General features: G+C 48.7%; 1 protein-coding gene across 1 annotated transcript in view; it reads left to right on the top strand.

The window, feature by feature from the left end:
* The first annotated feature begins 583 nt into the window (after positions 1-583).
* The window catches only part of DNAL1 (dynein axonemal light chain 1), a 165,049-nt gene continuing 146,156 nt past the window's right edge, over positions 584-19,476 (top strand). The window contains exon 1 of the mRNA XM_063947646.1: positions 584-692. Within this exon, the coding sequence (XP_063803716.1) occupies positions 690-692 (3 nt within the window). The 5' untranslated portion in view covers positions 584-689. The remainder of the gene's footprint in view (positions 693-19,476) is intronic.

A 19,476-nucleotide genomic window follows, 5' to 3' on the forward strand; every position in this document is an offset into this window, starting at 1 on the left:
TAAGGGAGACACCCGGGCAATCATTAAGAGGGAAATCCAGTAGCAGAGCATTGTGTCCCTCCTGGACAGGGTTATGTTGGGAGGTATGTATTCATCAGTCGGGATAAGTGCGTGTTAAGGCAGCAAGTACTCACAGAGCGATGTCGTCTACATACCCTCCATTTTACACACAGAAATCGGCACAAATTCGAACGTCCCTTTTCCTATACTTTCAATGGAAAAATGGAGAGTAAAAAATCGGTACAGTCCATAGAAAAAAGGTACTGTACCTGGCAAAAAGGTACAGTTGGAAGGTATGAGTCTAGTGTGTACATCTGGACCTATATGTAATACTCAGGCTGCATTTCTGCAGTCATAGTCCAACTCCAGACAAGCATTACTGTGCACACAAAAGCCTTTCAGACTTTTTTTAATGATAAAAATGCATAAAAAGATGTAAATAACACAATCAATTCTAGTCAGTCGTATTTCAGTGTCTGACCCCTGACCTACAGTATGTTAACTTGGTTACCAACAACACCAGTTTACTTTAATACTGCAGCTAGACGTGTTTTGGCTGATTCCTTCCGGTATCTATGGATCCCTACTCTATGGTTATTTCCGGTCGGCGGCCATAACAGCCGAGTGCGCTTGCGCTGTTGGCTCAGCCGTCTCCTAGCAACCAGGAGAGCGACCGTAGCAACAGAAACATGGTAAGTGCCGGTGATAGTGACGCTGCTGGGTGCCTGTCGGTAAAAAGGCCGGTGTGAGGAGAGAGTGGCGGAAGCAGAGTGCGGCGTAATAGCGCAGGCAGTGGAGGCTGTACACAGGAGAGTGTCAGCTCTGACTCCCAGCGCAGTGCTACCCATCCTGTGTGATCTGCCACAGCTCATACATGCATTATGTCACAGAACATTGTATTGCTCTGGGAAAATGTATTGTTTGTGTGAGTCTGTGGGTAAAACCTCCGTATATGCTGCACATAACCTTACTAGGTAAATGCCATTAAATCAGGGTTCCCAAACTATGTCCTTCTGGTGCACAGATAGTGTAGTCAAAGTGACTAAGATACTAATTAAGTCACCTGTGCTTGAGCGCAGATATCCTTAAAACCTGGACTGTTTCTCCTGCAGGATAGAGTTTGGGAACCACTGCATTAAATAATATTGATTGACAAAATGCTGTGTTACTGGACTTTCTTTTATACCCCTTTTCTCTAACGTCCTTGAGGATGCTGGGACTCCGTAAGGACCATGGGGAATAGACGGGCTCCGCAGGAGATAGGGCACTTTAAGAAAGCTTTGGACTCTGGGTGTGCACTGGCTCCTCCCTCTATGACCCTCCTCCAGACCTCAGTTTTACACTGTGCCCAGAGCAAGATGGGTGCACTGCAGAGAGCTCTCCAGAGTTCTCTGCCTAGAAGCATTTTTGTTTGGATTTTTTTTTTCTTTTCTACCTTTTACTACTTTTTGACAGGGAGCACTGCTGGCAACAGGCTCCCTGCATCGAGGGACTGAGGAGAGAGGAGCAGACCTTCTTGTCAAAGATAGGCTCTGCTTCCTCGGCTACTGGACACCATTAGCTCCAGAGGGGGTGAACGCAGGTTCTTACTGGGCGTCCACCCCCGGAGCCGCGCCGCCGTTCTCCTCACAGAGCTAGAAGTACAGAAGTCGTCAGGCGGCAGAAGCCTTCAGCTTCACTGAGGTAACGCACAGCACTGCAGCTGTGCGTCATTGCTCCCATACACCTCACATACTCCGGTCACTGTAAGGGGTGCACGGCGCAGGGGGGGGGGGGCGCCCTGGGCAGCAATATAAACCTCTGCATGGCAAAAAGACTATATACATGTACAGGTGGGCTCTGTACATGTATATAAAAGAGCCCCCGCCATATTTTACTAAGTTTGATCGGGACAGAAGCCCGCCGCCGAGGGGGCGGGGCTTCTCCCTCAGCACTCACCAGCGCCATTTTCTCTCCACAGCACTGCTGAGAGGAAGCTCCCCGGACTCTCCCCTGCTTACACACGGTGAAAGGGTGCTTAAAAGAGAGGGGGGGGGGGCACATAATTGGCGGTTTACATATTATACAGCGCTGCTGGGGAAAAACATTTTTTGTTGGTCTCCAGGGTTATTGCGCTGGGGTGTGTGCTGGCATACTCTCTCTCTGTCTCTCCAAAGGGCCTTGATAGGGATACTGTCTTCAGGAAAGGGGTTCCCTGTGTGTGTGTGTGAAGTGTGTCGGTACGCGTGTGTCGACATGTTTGACGAGGAAGGCTCGCTTAATGTGGAGGGGGAGTGCTTGAATGTCAGGTCGCCGTCGACAACGGAATGGGTTGATATGCTGAATGTCTTGAATGCAAAGGTCAATCTATTGCATAAAAGATTAGACAAGGCAGAAGCTAGGGATCATGTATATAAATACAGCTGGAGATAAATCTCAAACTGTATAAATCTGGCGCTATAGATAATAGTAATAAATTAACCAACTGGTGATCGAAAATAGTGAAATTACGGCTGCTGAGCAAAACAGCTGGCTAGGCTGAAAAACACTATGAAACACAAACAAAAGAAATGCTCTGCGCTCCCAATCACTTAGAGTTAATTGACCAATCAATTAGAGGCAGTCTATCATGGAGAATAATTGACTCAATGAGGCTTGACCCTTTTTTAAAAATATTTTATCAAACAATTAGATACCACAAACACATAAAACAAACAATACATGAAAAATTGACAATTTAAAAATTCAGAGGTTAATAATACCTCTAGCATATGTAAGCAGAAACACTGTATCTATAATTATAAATGTGCTATTAAGACAGTATACAATGTAACTAAAGTGCAAAATTGAATATCTTGAGAGAGAGGCTCTCTATCAGAATGTAAATTGATTCTACCACTGGCGTCCCAGTATAAAATCATATATACTGTCCACAGAAGGCTCCGCAAAAACTAGTATGGGACTATTAAGGCAAAACAAACAATGATAGTTACCCCCGTGCTGGTTCCTGGAGTTTATCACAGGGTCCTGTATGCAAATGCACGAGGTAGATGTAATGATTTTTAGTTGATGCCTCAGTGATAATTGGAAGGCAAACTTGCTGAAGTGCTCTCACCTTCGTTAGAGAAGCCGGCAATTGACCATATGATGATATTATATTAGGAACTTCCCAACAAGGGATGTGATTGATTCAGCTGGTGATAACAGTGTGGTAAGGCAAGTCTGCTGATGGCTGATGATAAAGTGGTCTCACTGCGGAGATCCGTTCGTATCCCCAGTCGCGGCAGTTTCCAAAAATTACAATGCCGTGTAGCTGAAATCACCTTTTGCCTCACTGCGGAGGTACGGTTCCTGAAGGTCACTTGGCTGCAGTGTAAACGCCAGAAGGTGCCGGGAGCCGAGAAGCTAAGGAGCCTGTCTGCCAAATATCAGATGTCCAATAATGAACTCGTAGAAGGGGGCGTCAACGCGTTTCGTCTCCTAGCAACGGAGACTTCCTCAAGACGAAGACGTTGCTAGGAGACGAAACGCGTTGACGCCCCCTTCTACGAGTTCATTATTGGACATCTGATATTTGGCAGACAGGCTCCTTAGCTTCTCGGCTCCCGGCACCTTCTGGCGTTTACACTGCAGCCAAGTGACCTTCAGGAACCGTACCTCCGCAGTGAGGCAAAAGGTGATTTTAGCTACACGGCATTGTAATTTTTGGAAACTGCCGCGACTGGGGATACGAACGGCTCTCCGCAGTGAGACCACTTTATCATCAGCCATCAGCAGACTTGCCTTACCACACTGTTATCACCAGCTGAATCAATCACATCCCTTGTTGGGAAGTTCCTAATATAATATCATCATATGGTCAATTGCCGGCTTCTCTAACGAAGGTGAGAGCACTTCAGCAAGTTTGCCTTCCAATTATCACTGAGGCATCAACTAAAAATCATTACATCTACCTCGTGCATTTGCATACAGGACCCTGTGATAAACTCCAGGAACCAGCACGGGGGTAACTATCATTGTTTGTTTTGCCTTAATAGTCCCATACTAGTTTTTGCGGAGCCTTCTGTGGACAGTATATATGATTTTATACTGGGACACCAGTGGTAGAATCAATTTACATTCTGATAGAGAGCCTCTCTCTCAAGATATTCAATTTTGCACTTTAGTTACATTGTATACTGTCTTAATAGCACATTTATAATTAAAGATACAGTGTTTCTGCTTACATATGCTAGAGGTATTATTAACCTCTGAATTTTTAAATTGTCAATTTCTCTGACGTCCTAGTGGATGCTGGGACTCCGTCAGGACCATGGGGATTAGCGGCTCCGCAGGAGACAGGGCACAAAAATAAAAGCTTTAGGACTAGGTGGTGTGCACTGGCTCCTCCCCCTATGACCCTCCTCCAAGCCTCAGTTAGGTTTTTGTGCCCGTCCGAGCAGGGTGCAATCTAGGTGGCTCTCCTAAAGAGCTGCTTAGAAAAAGTTATTAGGTTTTTCTCTATCGTCCTAAGTGGATGCTGGGGTTCCTGAAAGGACCATGGGGAATAGCGGCTCCGCAGGAGACAGGGCACAAAAAAGTAAAGCTTTTACCAGATCAGGTGGTGTGCACTGGCTCCTCCCCCTATGACCCTCCTCCAGACTCCAGTTAGATTTTGTGCCCGAACGAGAAGGGTGCAATCTAGGTGGCTCTCCTAAAGAGCTGCTTAGAGAAAGTTTAGCTTAGGTTTTTTACTTTACAGTGAGTCCTGCTGGCAACAGGATCACTGCAACGAGGGACTTAGGGGAGAAGTAGTGAACTCACCTGCGTGCAGAGTGGATTTGCTGCTTGGCTACTGGACACTAGCTCCAGAGGGACGATCACAGGTACAGCCTGGATGGTCACCGGAGCCGCGCCGCCGGCCCCCTTGCAGACGCTGAAGAGAGAAGAGGTCCAAAATCGGCGGCTGAAGACTCCTGAGTCTTCATAAAGGTAGCGCACAGCACTGCAGCTGTGCGCCATTTTCCTCTCAGCACACTTCACACAACAGTCACTGAGGGTGCAGAGCGCTGGGGGGGGCGCTCTGAGAGGCAAATAAAAACCTTATTAGAGGCAAAAAATACCTCACATATAGCCCACAGAGGCTATATGGAGATATTTAACCCCTGCCTAACTTCAAAAATAGCGGGAGACGAGCCCGCCGAAAAAGGGGCGGGGCCTATCTCCTCAGCACACAGCGCCATTTTCTCTCACAGAAAAGCTGGAGAGAAGGCTCCCAGGCTCTCCCCTGCACTGCACTACAGAAACAGGGTTAAAACAGAGAGGGGGGGCACTGATTTTGGCGATATTGTATATATATAAAAGATGCTATAAGGGAGAAACACTTATATAAGGTTGTCCCTATATAATTATAGCGTTTTTGGTGTGTGCTGGCAGACTCTCCCTCTGTCTCCCCAAAGGGCTAGTGGGTCCTGTCCTCTGTCAGAGCATTCCCGGTGTGTGTGCTGTGTGTCGGTACGTGTGTGTCGACATGTATGAGGACGATGTTGGTGAGGAGGCGGAGAAATTGCCTGTAATGGTGATGTCACTCTCTAGGGAGTCGACACCGGAATGGATGGCTTATTTAGAGAATTACGTGAGAATGTCAACACGCTGCAAGGTCGGTTGACGACATGAGACGGCCGACAATCTATTAGGACCGGTCCAGGCGTCTCAGAAACACCGTCAGGGGTTTTAAAAACGCCCATTTACCTCAGTCGGTCGACACAGACACAGACACGGACACTGAATACAGTGTCGACGGTGAATAAACAAACGTATTTCTCATTAGGGCCACACGTTAAGGGCAATGAAGGAGGTGTTACGTGTTTCTGATACTACAAGTACCACAAGAAAGGGTATTATGTGGGAGTGAAAAGACTACCTGTAGTTTTTCCTGAATCAGATAAAATAAAATGAAGTGTGTGATGATGCATAGGGTTACCCCGATAGCAAATATTGGCGTTATACCCTTTCCCGCCAGAAATTAGGGTACGTTGGGAAACACCCCTTAGGGTGATAAGGCGCTCACACGCTTATCAAGTGGCGTTACCGTCTCCAGATACGGCCGCCCTCAAGGAGCCAGCTGATAGGAAGCTGGAAAAATATCCTAAAAAGTATATACACACATAAGGTGGTTATACTGCGACCAGCGATCGCCATCAGCCTGGAGATGCAGTGCTGGGTTGGCTTGGTCGGATTCCCTGACTGAAAATATTTTATTCATGTAGAGCATTTAATAGGATGCATTCTATATATATGTATGTGAGATGCACAGAGGGATATTTGCTCTCTGGCATCAAGATAAGTGCGTTGTCCATATCTCCCAGAAGATGTCAGGGACACGACAGTGGTCAGGTGATACAGATCCCATACGGCAGATGGAAGTATTACTGTATAAAGGGAAGGAGTTATTTGGGGGTCGGTCCATCGGACCTGGGGACCACAGCAACAGCTGGGAAATCCAACCTTTTTTACCCCAAGTTACATCTCAGCTAAAAAAGACACCGTCTTTTCAGCCTCAATCTTTCCTTTCCCATGAGGGCATGCAGGCAAAAGGCCAGTCATATCTGCCCAGACATAGAGGTAAGGGAAGTAGACTGCAGCAGGCAGCCCTTTCCCAGGAAAAGAAGCCCTCCACCGCGTCTGCCAAGTCCTCAGCATGACGCTGGGGCCGTGCAAGCGGACTCAAGGTGGGGGGGTAGTCTCAAGAGTCTCAGGGCGCAGTGGGATCACTCGCAAGTTGACCCCTAGATCGTACGAGTATTATCCCAGGGGTAAAGATTGGAGAGTCGAGACATCTTCTCCTCGCAGGTTCCTGAAGTCTGCTTTACCAACGGCTCCCTCCGACAGGGAGGCAGCATTGGAAACAATTCACAAGCTGTATATCCAGCAGGTGATAATCAAAGTACCCCTCCTACGACAAGGAAAAGGGTATTATTTTTCCACACTATATTGTGGTACTGAAGCCAGACGGCTTGGTGACACATAGTCTAAATCTAAAATGTTTTGAACACTTACATAAAAGGTTCAAATCGAGATAAAGTCACTCAGAGCAGTGATAGCGAACCGGAAAAAAGGGGACTATATGGTGTCCCTGGACATCAAGGATTACCTCCATGTCCAAATTTTGTCCTTCTCATCAAGGGTACCTCTGGTTCGTGGTACAGAACTGTCAATATCAGTTTCAGACGATGCCGTTTGAATTATCCACGGCACCCCGGGCCTTTTTACCAAGGTAATGGCCGAAAAGATGTTTCTTCAAAGAAAAAAGGCATCTAAATTATCCCTTACTTGCACGACCTAAAAAGGGCAAGTTCCAGAGAACAGTTGGGGGTCGGAAGAGCACTATCTAAAGTAGTTCTTCGACGGCACGACTGGATTCTAAATATTCCAAGAATCGCAGCTGTTTTCCGACGATACGTCTGCTGTTCCTAGGGATGATTCTGGACACGGTTCAGAAAAAGGTTTTTCTTCCCGAGGAAAAAGCCAAGGAGTTATCCGACCTGTCAGGAACCTCCTAAAACCAGGAAAGGTGTCTGTACATCAATGCACAAGAGTCCTGGGAAAAATGGTGGCTTTTTAAGAAGCAATTCCATTCGGCAGATTCCATGCAAGAATTTTCCAAAGGGATCTGTTGGACAAATGGTCAGGGTCGCATCCTCAGATGCACCTGCGAATAACCCTGTCGCCAAGGACAAGGGTATATCTTCTGTGGTGGTTGCAAAAGGCTCATCTATTGGAGGGCCGCAGATTCGGCATACAGGATTTGATCCTGGTGACCACGGACGCCAGCCTGAGAGGTTGGGGAGCAGTCACACAAGGAAGAAACTTCCAGGGGGTATGGACGAACCTGGAAAAGTCTCTTCACATAAACATTCTGGTACTAAGAGCAATCTAAAATGCTCTAAGCCAGGCGGAACCACTCCTGCAAGGAAAACCGGTGTTGATTCAGTCGGACAACATCACGGCGGTCGCCCATGTAAACAGACAGGGCGGCACAAGAAGCAGGAGTGCAATGGCAGAAGCTGCCAAGATTCTTCGCTGGGCGGAGAATCGCGTAATAGCACTGTCAGCAGTGTTCTTCCCGGGCGTGGACAACTGGGAAGCAGACTTCCTCAGCAGACACGATATTCACCCGGGAGAGGGGGGTCTTCATCCAGAAGTCTTCCACATGCTAATAAACTGTTGGGAAAGACCAATGGTAGACATGATGGCGTCTCGCCTCAACAAGAAACTGGACAAGTATTGCGCCAGGTCAAGAGATCCACAGGCAATAGCTGTGGACGCACTGGTAACACCTTGGGTGTACAAATCAGTATATGTGTTTCCTCCTCTGCCTCTCATACCAAAGGTATTGAAGATTATACGGTGAGGAGGAGTAAGAACAATACTAGTGGCTCCGGATTGGCCAAGAAGGACTTGGTACCCGGAACTTCAAGAGTTGGTCACGGACGACCCGTGCCCTCTACTTCTGAGAAGGGACCTGCTACAACAGGGTCCCTGTCTCTTTCAAGACTTACCGCGGCTGCGTTTGACGGCATGGCGGTTGAACGCCAGATCCTAAAAGGGAAAGGCATTCCAGAAGAAGTCATTCCTACCTTGATTAAGGCAAGGAAGGAAGTCACCGCGAAACATTATCACCGCATTTGGCGAAAATATGTCGCGTGGTGCGAGGATCGGAGTGTTCCGACGGAGGAATTTCAACTGGGTCGTTTCCTACATTTCCTACAATCAGGATTGTCTATGGGTCTCAAATTGAGATCTATTAAGGTTCAAATTTCGGCCCTGTCAATATTCTTCCAAAAAGAATTGGCCTCAGTTCCTGAGGTACAGACTTTTGTTAAAGGAGTACTGCATATACAGCCTCCTGTGGTGCCTCCGGTGGCACCGTGGGATCTAAATGTAGTTTTAGATTTCCTCAAATCCCATTGGTTTGAACCATTGAAAAAGGTGGATTTTAAATATCTCACATGGAAAGTGACTATGTTACTGGCCCTGGCTTCCGCCAGGAGAGTATCTGAATTGGCGGCTTTATCTTATAAAAGCCCTTATCTAATCTTCCATTCGGATAGGGCAGAACTGAGGACTCGTCCGCATTTTCTCCCTAAGGTGGTATCAGCGTTTCACCTGAACCAACCTATTGTGGTGCCTGCGGCCACTGGCGACTTGGAGGACTCCAAGTTGTTGGACGTTGTCAGAGCCTTAAAAATATACATTTCAAGGACGGCTGAAGTCAGAAAATCTGACTCGCTGTTGATACTATATGCACCCAACAAGTTGGGTGCCCCTGCTTCTAAGCAGACGATTGCTCGTTGGATTTGTAACACAATTCAACTTGCTCATTCTGTGGCAGGCCTGCCACAGCCTAAATCTGTTAAGGCCCATTCCACAAGGAAGGTGGGCTCATCTTGGGCGGCTGCCCGAGGGGTCTCGGCATTACAATTCTGCCGAGCAGCTACGTGGTCGGGGGAAAACACGTTTGTAAAATTCTACAAATTTGATACCCTGGCAAAAGAGGACTTGGAATTCTCTCATTCGGTGCTGCAGAGTCATCCGCACTCTCCCGCCCGTTTGGGAGCTTTGGTATAATCCCCATGGTCCTTTCAGGAACCCCAGCATCCACTTAGGACGATAGAGAAAATAAGAATTTACTTACCGATAATTCTATTTCTCGGAGTCCGTAGTGGATGCTGGGCGCCCATCCCAAGTGCGGATTATCTGCAATACTGTACATAGTTATTGTTAACAAATTCGGGTTATATTGTTAAGGAGCCATCTTTAAGAGGCTCTTTCTGTTATCATACTGTTAACTGGGTTTAGATCACAAGTTGTACGGTGTGATTGGTGTGGCTGGTATGAGTCTTACCCGGGATTCAAATTGCCTCCCTTATTGTGTACGCTCGTCCGGGCACAGTACCTAACTGGAGTCTGGAGGAGGGTCATAGGGGGAGGAGCCAGTGCACACCACCTGATCTGGTAAAAGCTTTACTTTTTTGTGCCCTGTCTCCTGCGGAGCCGCTATTCCCCATGGTCCTTTCAGGAACCCCAGCATCCACTACGGACTCCGAGAAATAGAATTATCGGTAAGTAAATTCTTATTTTTATTTTCAGTGAGTCCTGCTGGCAACAGGCTCACTGCAACGAGGGACTTAGGGGAGAAGAAGTGAACTCACCTGCGTGCAGGATGGATTGGCTTCTTAGGCTACTGGACACCATTAGCTCCAGAGGGATCGAACACAGGCCCAGCCATGAAGTCCGGTCCCGGAGCCGCGCCGCCGACCCCCTTGCAGATGCCGAAAAGTGAAGAGGTCCAGAAACCGGCGGCAGAAGACTTTTCAGTCTTCATGAGGTAGCGCACAGCACTGCAGCTGTGCGCCATTGTTGTCAGCACACTTCACACCAGCGGTCACTGAGGGTGCAGGGCGCTGGGGGGGGGGCGCCCTGGGCAGCAATGATAATACCTTGTTCTGGCTAAAAATACATCACATATAGCCCCTGGGGCTATATGGATGTATTTAACCCCTGCCAGGTCTCACAAACACCGGGAGAAGAGCCCGCCGAAATAGGGGGCGGGGCCTATCTCCTCAGCACACAGCGCCATTTTCCTGCACAGCTCCGCTGCGAGGAAGGCTCCCAGGACTCTCCCCTGCACTGCACTACAGAAACAGGGTAAAAAAACAGAGAGGGGGGGCACTTTTTTGGCGATATTGATATATTAAGCTGCTATAAAGGAAACAACACTTCTGTAGGGTTGTTCCTATATATTTATAGCGCTTGGGTGTGTGCTGGCAAACTCTCCCTCTGTCTCCCCAAAGGGCTAGTGGGGTCCTGTCTTCGATAAGAGCATTCCCTGTGTGTCGGTACGTGTGTGTCGACATGTATGAGGACGATGTTGGTGTGGAGGCGGAGCAATTGCCGGTAATGGTGATGTCACCCCCTAGGGAGTCGACACCGGAATGGATGGCTTTGTTTATGGAATTACGTGATAATGTCAGCACGTTACAAAAATCAGTTGACGACATGAGACGGCCGGCAAACCAGTTAGTACCTGTCCAGGCGTCTCAGACACCGTCAGGGGCTGTAAAACGCCCTTTACCTCAGTCGGTCGACACAGACCCAGACACGGACACCGAATCTAGTGTCGACGGTGAAGAAACAAACGTATTTTCCAGTAGGGCCACACGTTATATGATCACGGCAATGAAGGAGGCTTTGCATATCTCTGATACTGCAAGTACCACAAAAAGGGGTATTATGTGGGGTCTGAAAAAACTACCTGTAGTTTTTCCTGAATCAGAGGAATTGAATGAAGTGTGTGATGAAGCGTGGGTTAACCCCGATAGAAAACTGCTAATTTCAAAGAAGTTATTGGCATTATATCCTTTCCCGCCAGAGGTTAGGGCGCGCTGGGAAACACCCCCTAGGGTAGATAAGGCACTCACACGCTTATCAAAACAAGTGGCGTTACCGTCTCCTGAAACGGCCGCCCTCAAGGACCCAGCTGATAGGAGGCTGGAAACTACCCTGAAAAGTATATACACTCATACTGGTGTTATACTGCGACCAGCCATCGCCTCAGCATGGATGTGCAGTGCTGGGGTGGTTTGGTCGGATTCCCTGACTGAAAATATTGATACCCTGGATAGGGACAGTATTTTATTGACTATAGAGCAATTAAAGGATGCTTTTCTTTATATGCGAGATGCTCAGAGGGATATTTGCACTCTGGCATCGAGAGTAAGTGCGATGTCCATATCTGCCAGAAGAAGTTTATGGACGCGACAGTGGTCAGGTGATGCGGATTCCAAACGGCATATGGAAGTATTGCCGTATAAAGGGGAGGAATTATTTGGGGTCGGTCTATCGGATTTGGTGGCCACGGCAACAGCCGGGAAATCCACCTTTTTACCTCAGGTCCCCTCCCAACAGAAAAAGACACCGTCTTTTCAGCCGCAGTCCTTTCGTTCCTATAAGAACAAGCGGGCAAAAGGACAGTCATATCTGCCCCGAGGCAAAGGAAAGGGTAAGAGAGTGCACCAAGCAGCTCCCTCCCAGGAGCAGAAGCCCTCCCCGGCTTCTGCAAAGCCCTCAGCATGACGTTGGGGCTTTACAAGCGGACTCAGGGGCGGTGGGGGGTCGACTCAAGAATTTCAGCGCACAATGGGCTCACTCACAGGTGGACCCCTGGATCCTGCAGGTAGTATCTCAGGGTTACAGGTTGGAATTCGAGAAGTCTCCCCCTCGCCGGTTCCTAAAGTCTGCTCTGCCAACGTCTCCCTCAGACAGGGCGACGGTATTGGAAGCCATTCACAAGCTGTATTCTCAGCAGGTGATAGTCAAGGTACCCCTCCTACAACAGGGAAAGGGGTATTATTCCACACTATTTGTGGTACCGAAGCCGGACGGCTCGGTAAGACCTATTCTAAATCTGAAATCTTTGAACCTGTACATACAAAAATTCAAGTTCAAGATGGAGTCACTCAGAGCAGTGATAGCGAATCTGGAAGAAGGTGACTTTATGGTGTCCCTGGACATCAAGGATGCTTACCTGCATGTCCCAATTTGCCCTTCACATCAAGGGTACCTCAGGTTCGTGGTGCAAAACTGTCATTATCAGTTTCAGACGCTGCCGTTTGGATTGTCCACGGCACCTCGGGTCTTTACCAAGGTAATGGCCGAAATGATGTTTCTTCTGCGAAGAAAAGGCGTATTAATTATCCCTTACTTGGACGATCTCCTGATAAGGGCAAGGTCCAGAGAACAGCTGGAGGACGTAGTAGCACTAACCCAAGTAGTGCTGCAACAGCACGGGTGGATTCTGAATTTTCCAAAATCTCAATTGACCCCGACGACACGTCTGCTGTTCCTGGGAATGATTCTGGACACGGTTCAGAAAAAGGTGTTTCTTCCGGAGGAGAAAGCCAGGGAGTTATCCGAACTTGTCAGGAACCTCCTAAAACCAGGAAAAGTGTCTGTGCATCAATGCACAAGAGTCCTGGAAAAAATGGTGGCTTCTTACGAAGCGATTCCATTCGGCAGATTCCACGCACGAACTTTTCAGTGGGATCTGCTGGACAAATGGTCCGGATCGCATCTGCAGATGCATCAGCGGATAACTTTGTCTCCACGGACTGGGTGTCTCTTCTGTGGTGGTTGCAGAGTGCTCATCTGTTAGAGGGCCGCAGATTCGGCATACAGGACTGGGTCCTGGTGACCACGGATGCCAGTCTGAGAGGCTGGGGAGCGGTCACACAGGGAAGAAACTTCCAGGGAGTGTGGTCAAGCCTGGAGATGTCTCTTCACATAAATATACTGGAGCTAAGAGCGATTTACAATGCTCTAAGCCTGGCAAAACCCCTGCTTCAGGGTCAGCCGGTGTTGATCCAGTCGGACAACATCACGGCAGTCGCCCACGTAAACAGACAGGGCGGCACAAGAAGCAGGAGGGCAATGGCAGAAGCTGCAAGGATTCTTCGCTGGGCGGAAGATCATGTGATAGCACTGTCAGCAGTGTTCATTCCGGGAGTGGACAACTGGGAAGCGGACTTCCTCAGCAGACACGATCTACACCCGGGAGAGTGGGGACTTCATCCAGAAGTCTTCCACATGATTGTGAACCGTTGGGAAAAACCAAAGGTGGATATGATGGCGTCCCGCCTCAACAAAAAACTGGACAGGTATTGCGCCAGGTCAAGAGACCCTCAGGCAATAGCTGTGGACGCTCTGGTAACACCGTGGGTGTTCCAGTCCGTGTATGTGTTTCCTCCTCTGCCTCTCATACCAAAAGTACTGAGAATTATACGGCAAAGGGGAGTAAGAACGATACTCGTGGCTCCGGATTGGCCAAGAAGAACTTGGTACCCGGAACTTCAGGAGATGCTCACGGAAGATCCGTGGCCTCTACCTCTAAGACGGGACCTGCTTCAGCAGGGACCGTGTCTATTCCAAGACTTACCGCGGCTGCGTTTGACGGCATGGCGGTTGAACGCCGAATTCTAAGGGAAAAAGGCATTCCGGAAGAGGTCATCCCTACCCTGGTAAAAGCCAGGAAGGAGGTGACTGCACAACATTATCACCGCATTTGGAGAAAATATGTTGCGTGGTGTGAGGCCAGGAAGGGCCCGACGGAGGAATTTCAACTGGGTCGATTCCTACATTTCCTGCAAACAGGATTGTCTATGGGCCTCAAATTAGGGTCCATTAAGGTTCAAATTTCGGCCCTGTCGATTTTCTTCCAGAAAGAATTGGCTTCAGTTCCTGAAGTCCAGACTTTTGTAAAAGGAGTACTACATATACAGCCCCCGGTTGTGCCCCCAGTGGCTCCGTGGGATCTTAATGTAGTTTTGGATTTTCTCAAATCCCATTGGTTTGAGCCACTCAAATCGGTGGATTTGAAATATCTTACATGGAAAGTAACCATGCTACTGGCCCTGGCTTCAGCCAGGAGAGTGTCAGAATTGGCGGCTTTATCGTATAAAAGCCCATATCTGATTTTCCATTCGGACAGGGCAGAACTGCGGACGCGTCCTCAGTTTCTGCCTAAGGTGGTTTCAGCGTTTCACCTGAACCAGCCTATTGTGGTGCCTGCGGCTACTAGCGATTTGGAGGATTCCAAGTTGCTGGACGTTGTCAGGGCATTGAAAATATATATTTCAAGGACGGCTGGAGTCAGAAAATCTGACTCGCTGTTTATACTGTATGCACCCAACAAGCTGGGTGCTCCTGCTTCTAAGCAGACGATTGCTCGTTGGATTTGTAGCACAATTCAACTTGCACATTCTGTGGCAGGCCTGCCACAGCCTAAATCTATCAAGGCCCATTCCACAAGGAAGGTGGGCTCATCTTGGGCGGCTGCCCGAGGGGTCTCGGCATTACAACTCTGCCGAGCAGCTACGTGGTCGGGGGAGAACACGTTTGTAAAATTCTACAAATTTGATACCCTGGCTAAAGAGGACCTGGAGTTCTCTCATTCGGTGCTGCAGAGTCATCCGCACTCTCCCGCCCGTTTGGGAGCTTTGGTATAATCCCCATGGTCCTGACGGAGTCCCAGCATCCACTAGGACGTCAGAGAAAATAAGATTTTACTTACCGATAAATCTATTTCTCGTAGTCCGTAGTGGATGCTGGGCGCCCATCCCAAGTGCGGATTGTCTGCAATACTTGTACATAGTAATTGTTACAAAAAAATCGGGTTGTTATTGTTGTGAGCCGTCTGTTCAGAGGCTCCTACGTTTGTCATACTGTTAACTGGGTTCAGATCACAGGTTGTACGGTGTGATTGGTGTGGCTGGTATGAGTCTTACCCGGGATTCAAAATCCTTCCTTATTGTGTACGCTCGTCCGGGCACAGTATCCTAACTGAGGCTTGGAGGAGGGTCATAGGGGGAGGAGCCAGTGCACACCACCTAGTCCTAAAGCTTTTATTTTTGTGCCCTGTCTCCTGCGGAGCCGCTAATCCCCATGGTCCTGACGGAGTCCCAGCATCCACTACGGACTACGAGAAATAGATTTATCAGTAAGTAAAATCTTATTTTTTCATGTATTGTTTGTTTTATGTGGTATCTAATTGTTTGATAAAATATTTTTTAAAAAGGGTCAAGCCTCATTGAGTCAATTATTCTCCATGATAGACTGCCTCTAATTGATTGGTCAATTAACTCTAAGTGATTGGGAGCGCAGAGCATTTCTTTTGTTTTGTGTTTCATAGAAGCTAGGGATCAGTCAGGTAGCCAGTCCATGCCTGTCCCTGGGGCGCCAGGTCCTTCGGGGTCTCAGAAGCGCACCATATCCCAGATCGATGACACAGATACCGACACAGATACTGACTCTTGTGTCGACTATGAAGATGCAAAATTACAGCCAAAGGTGGCTAAGGGTATACGGTACATGATTATTGCCATTAAAGAGGTTTTGCATATTACTGAGGAACCCCCTGTCCCTGACACGAGGGTACACATGTATAAAGGGAAAAAGCCTGAAGTCACTTTTCCATCCTCATTTGAATTAAGTTACTTGTGTGAAAAGGCTTGGGAATCTCCGGATAGGAGACCACAAGTTCCCAAAAGGATTCTCATGGCGTATCCTTTTCCACAAACTGATAGGATACGCTGGGAATCTTCGCCAAAAGTTGACAAGGCGCTGACACGTTTGTCCAAAAAGGTGGCACTGCCTTCTCAGGATACGGCTTCCCTCAAGGAACCTGCTGATCGCAGGCAGGAAATTACCTTAAAGCACCTTTACAATCATTCCGGTACTATTGCTCGACCGGCTATGGCGTCGGCCTGGGTTTGTAGTGCGGTTGTGGCATGGGCAGATTCCTTATCTACGGAAATTGACACCTTAGATAGGGACGCCATTCAAATGACCATAGAGCATATCAGAGATGCTGCCTTGTATATGAGGGATGCTCAGAGAGACATTTGTTTATTTAGCTCCAGAATAAATGCTATGTCTATTTCTGCTAGGCGGCTCTTGTAGACCCGACAGTCGACGGGAGATGCCGATTCAAAGCGGCATATGGAGTCCTTGCCTTACAAAGGGGTGGAGTTGTTTGGAGACGGCCTCTCGGATCTTGTCTCTACAGCTACGGCTGGTAAGTCAAATTTCTTACCTTATGTCCCCCCGCAGCATACAAAAAAGGCACCTCATTATCAAATGCAGTCCTTTCGTTCCAATAAAAACAAGAAGGTACGTGGATCATCCTTTGTTGCCAGAGGGAAAGGCAGGGGAAAAAAGCTGCACACAGCTAGTTTCCAAGAGCAGAAGTCCTCCCCTGCGTCTGCAAAGTCCACCGCATGACGCTGGGGCTTTCCGAGGGGAGGCAGAACTGGTGGGGGCTCGTCTTTGGTTTTTCAGCCACGTCTGGGTTCACTCGCAGGTGGATCCCTGGGCATTAGAGATTGTTTCTCAGGGATACAGGCTTGAATTCGAAGACTTGCCTCCTCGACGATTTTTCAAATCGGCTCTGCCGGCTTCCCCGTCAGAGAGGGAGCTAGTGTTGGCAGCAATCCAAAAATTGTATATTCAACAGGTGATTGTCACAGTTCCTCATCTCCAGCAAAGAGAGGGATATTACTCAACCCTGTTTGTGGTCCCAAAACCGGACGGTTCGGTCAGACCCATTTTAAACCTGAAATTTCTGAACCTGTACTTATAGAGGTTCAAAATGGAATCACTCAGGGCGGTCATCGCCAGCCTGGAGGGGGGGGGGGGTTGGATGGTGTACTTGGACATAAAGGATGCTTACCTTCATGTTCCGATATTCCCCCCGCATCAGGCGTTCCTGAGATTTGCAGTGCAGGACTGTCACTACCAATTTCAGACGTTGCCGTTTGGGCTTTCCACGGCCCCGAGAATTTTCACCAAGGTAATGGCGGAAATGATGGTGCTCCTGCGCAGGCAGGGGGTCACAATTATCCCATACTTGGACGATCTCCTCATAAAGGCGAGATCTCGGGAGAGGTTGCTGGACAGCGTGTCTCTGTCCATGAAGACGTTGCAGATACACGGCTGGATTCTCAATATACCGAAGTCCCAGCTAGTCCCTACAACGCGTCTGACCTTTTTGGGGCTGATTCTAGACACAGACCAGAAAAAGGTTTTTCTTCCGATCGAAAAGGTTCAGGAACTCATAGCCATGGTCAGGAACCTATTAAAACAAAAAAAGGTTTCAGTGCATTATTGCACGCGGGTCCTGGGGAAGATGGTGGCTTCCTACGAGGCCATCCCTTTTGGCAGGTTCCATGCGAGGACTTTTCAATGGGACCTCTTGGACAAGTGGTCCGGGTTCCATTTACAAATGCATCAAAGGATCACCCTTTCTCCCAGGACCAGGGTATCTCTCCTGTGGTGGCTGAACAGTGCTCACCTACTTGAAGGTCGCAGGTTCGGCATTCAGGACTGGGTCCTGGTGACCACGGACGCAAGCCTCCGAGGCTGGGGAGCAGTGACACTGGGAAGAAATTTCCAAGGTCTCTGGTCAAGCCTAGAGTCTTGTCTCCACATCAACGTCCTGGAGTTGAGGGCCATATACAACGCCCTGCGTCAAGCGGAGGAATTGCTTCGGAGAAAACCGGTTCTGATTCAGTCAGACAATGTCACGGCAGTGGCTCATATAAACCGCCAAGGCGGAACAAGGAGCAGAATGGCCATGGCAGAAGCGACCAGGATTCTACGCTGGGCGGAAGGCCATGTAAGCGCGCTGTCAGCTGTGTTCATCCCGGGGGTGGACAACTGGGAGGCGGACTTCCTCAGCAGGGACGACCTGCATCCGGGAGAGTGGGGACTTCATCAAGAAGTCTTCGCACAGATCACGGATCGTTGGGGACTGCCTCAAATCGACATGATGGCATCCCGTCTCAACAAAAAGCTAAAGCGGTATTGCGCCAGGTCAAGGGACCCTCAGGCGGTAGCGGTAGACGCTCTGGTGACACCTTGGGTGTTCAGATCGGTCTATGTGTTTCCTCCTCTTCCTCTCATACCCAAGGTGTTGAGAATAATACGAAGAAGCAGGGTCAGAACAATACTCATTGTTCCGGATTGGCCACGGAGGACTTGGTATCCGGAGCTGCAAGAGTTGCTCGCAGGGTATCCGTGGCCTCTTCCTCTAAGGCAGGACCTGCTGCGGCAGGGGCCCTGTCTGTTCCAAGACTTACCGCGGCTGTTTTGACGGCATGGCGGTTGAACGCCGGATCCTAGCGGAAAAAGAGATTCCGGAGGAAATCATTCCTACCCTGATCAGGGCTAGGAAAGACGTGATGTTAAAACATTATCACCGTATATGGCGGAAATATGTTTCTTGGTGTGAGGCCAGAGCTGCTCCTACGGAGGAGTTCCATTTGGGCCGTCTACTTCACTTCCTTCAAACAGGAGTGACTTTGGGCCTAAAATTAGGGTCCATAAAGGTCCAGATTTCGGCCTTATCCATTTTCTTTCAAAGAGAATTGGCCTCTATTCCTGAAGTACAGACCTTTGTGAAGGGAGTGCTGCATATTCAGCCTCCCTTTGTGCTTCCGGTGGCGCCTTGGGATCTTAACGTGGTGTTACGTTTCCTCAAGTCACCTTGGTTTGAACCACTCAAAACTGTGGAGTTGAAATACCTCCTGTGGAAAGTGGTCATGTTGTTGGCGTTAGCTTCGGCAAGACGTGTTTCCGAATTGGCGGCTTTATCACATAAAAGCCCATACTTGGTTTATCACGTGGATAGGGCAGAGTTGAGGACTCGCCCTCACTTTCTGCCAAAAGTGGTCTCATCTTTTCATGTGAACCAACCTATTGTCGTGCCTGTGGCTACACGGGACTTGGAGGATTCCGAGTCCCTGGATGTAGTCAGGGCTTTGAAGATTTATGTGACCAGAACGGCTAGAATCAGGAAGACTGAAGCTTTGTTCATTCTGTATGCGGCCAACAAGGTTGGTGCTCCTGCTTCAAAGCAGACTATTGCTCGCTGGATCTGTAACACGATTCAGCAGGCGCATT

Source organism: Pseudophryne corroboree, chromosome 12, assembly GCF_028390025.1.
Source record: "Pseudophryne corroboree isolate aPseCor3 chromosome 12, aPseCor3.hap2, whole genome shotgun sequence".
NCBI classification, from domain to species: Eukaryota; Metazoa; Chordata; class Amphibia; order Anura; family Myobatrachidae; genus Pseudophryne; species Pseudophryne corroboree.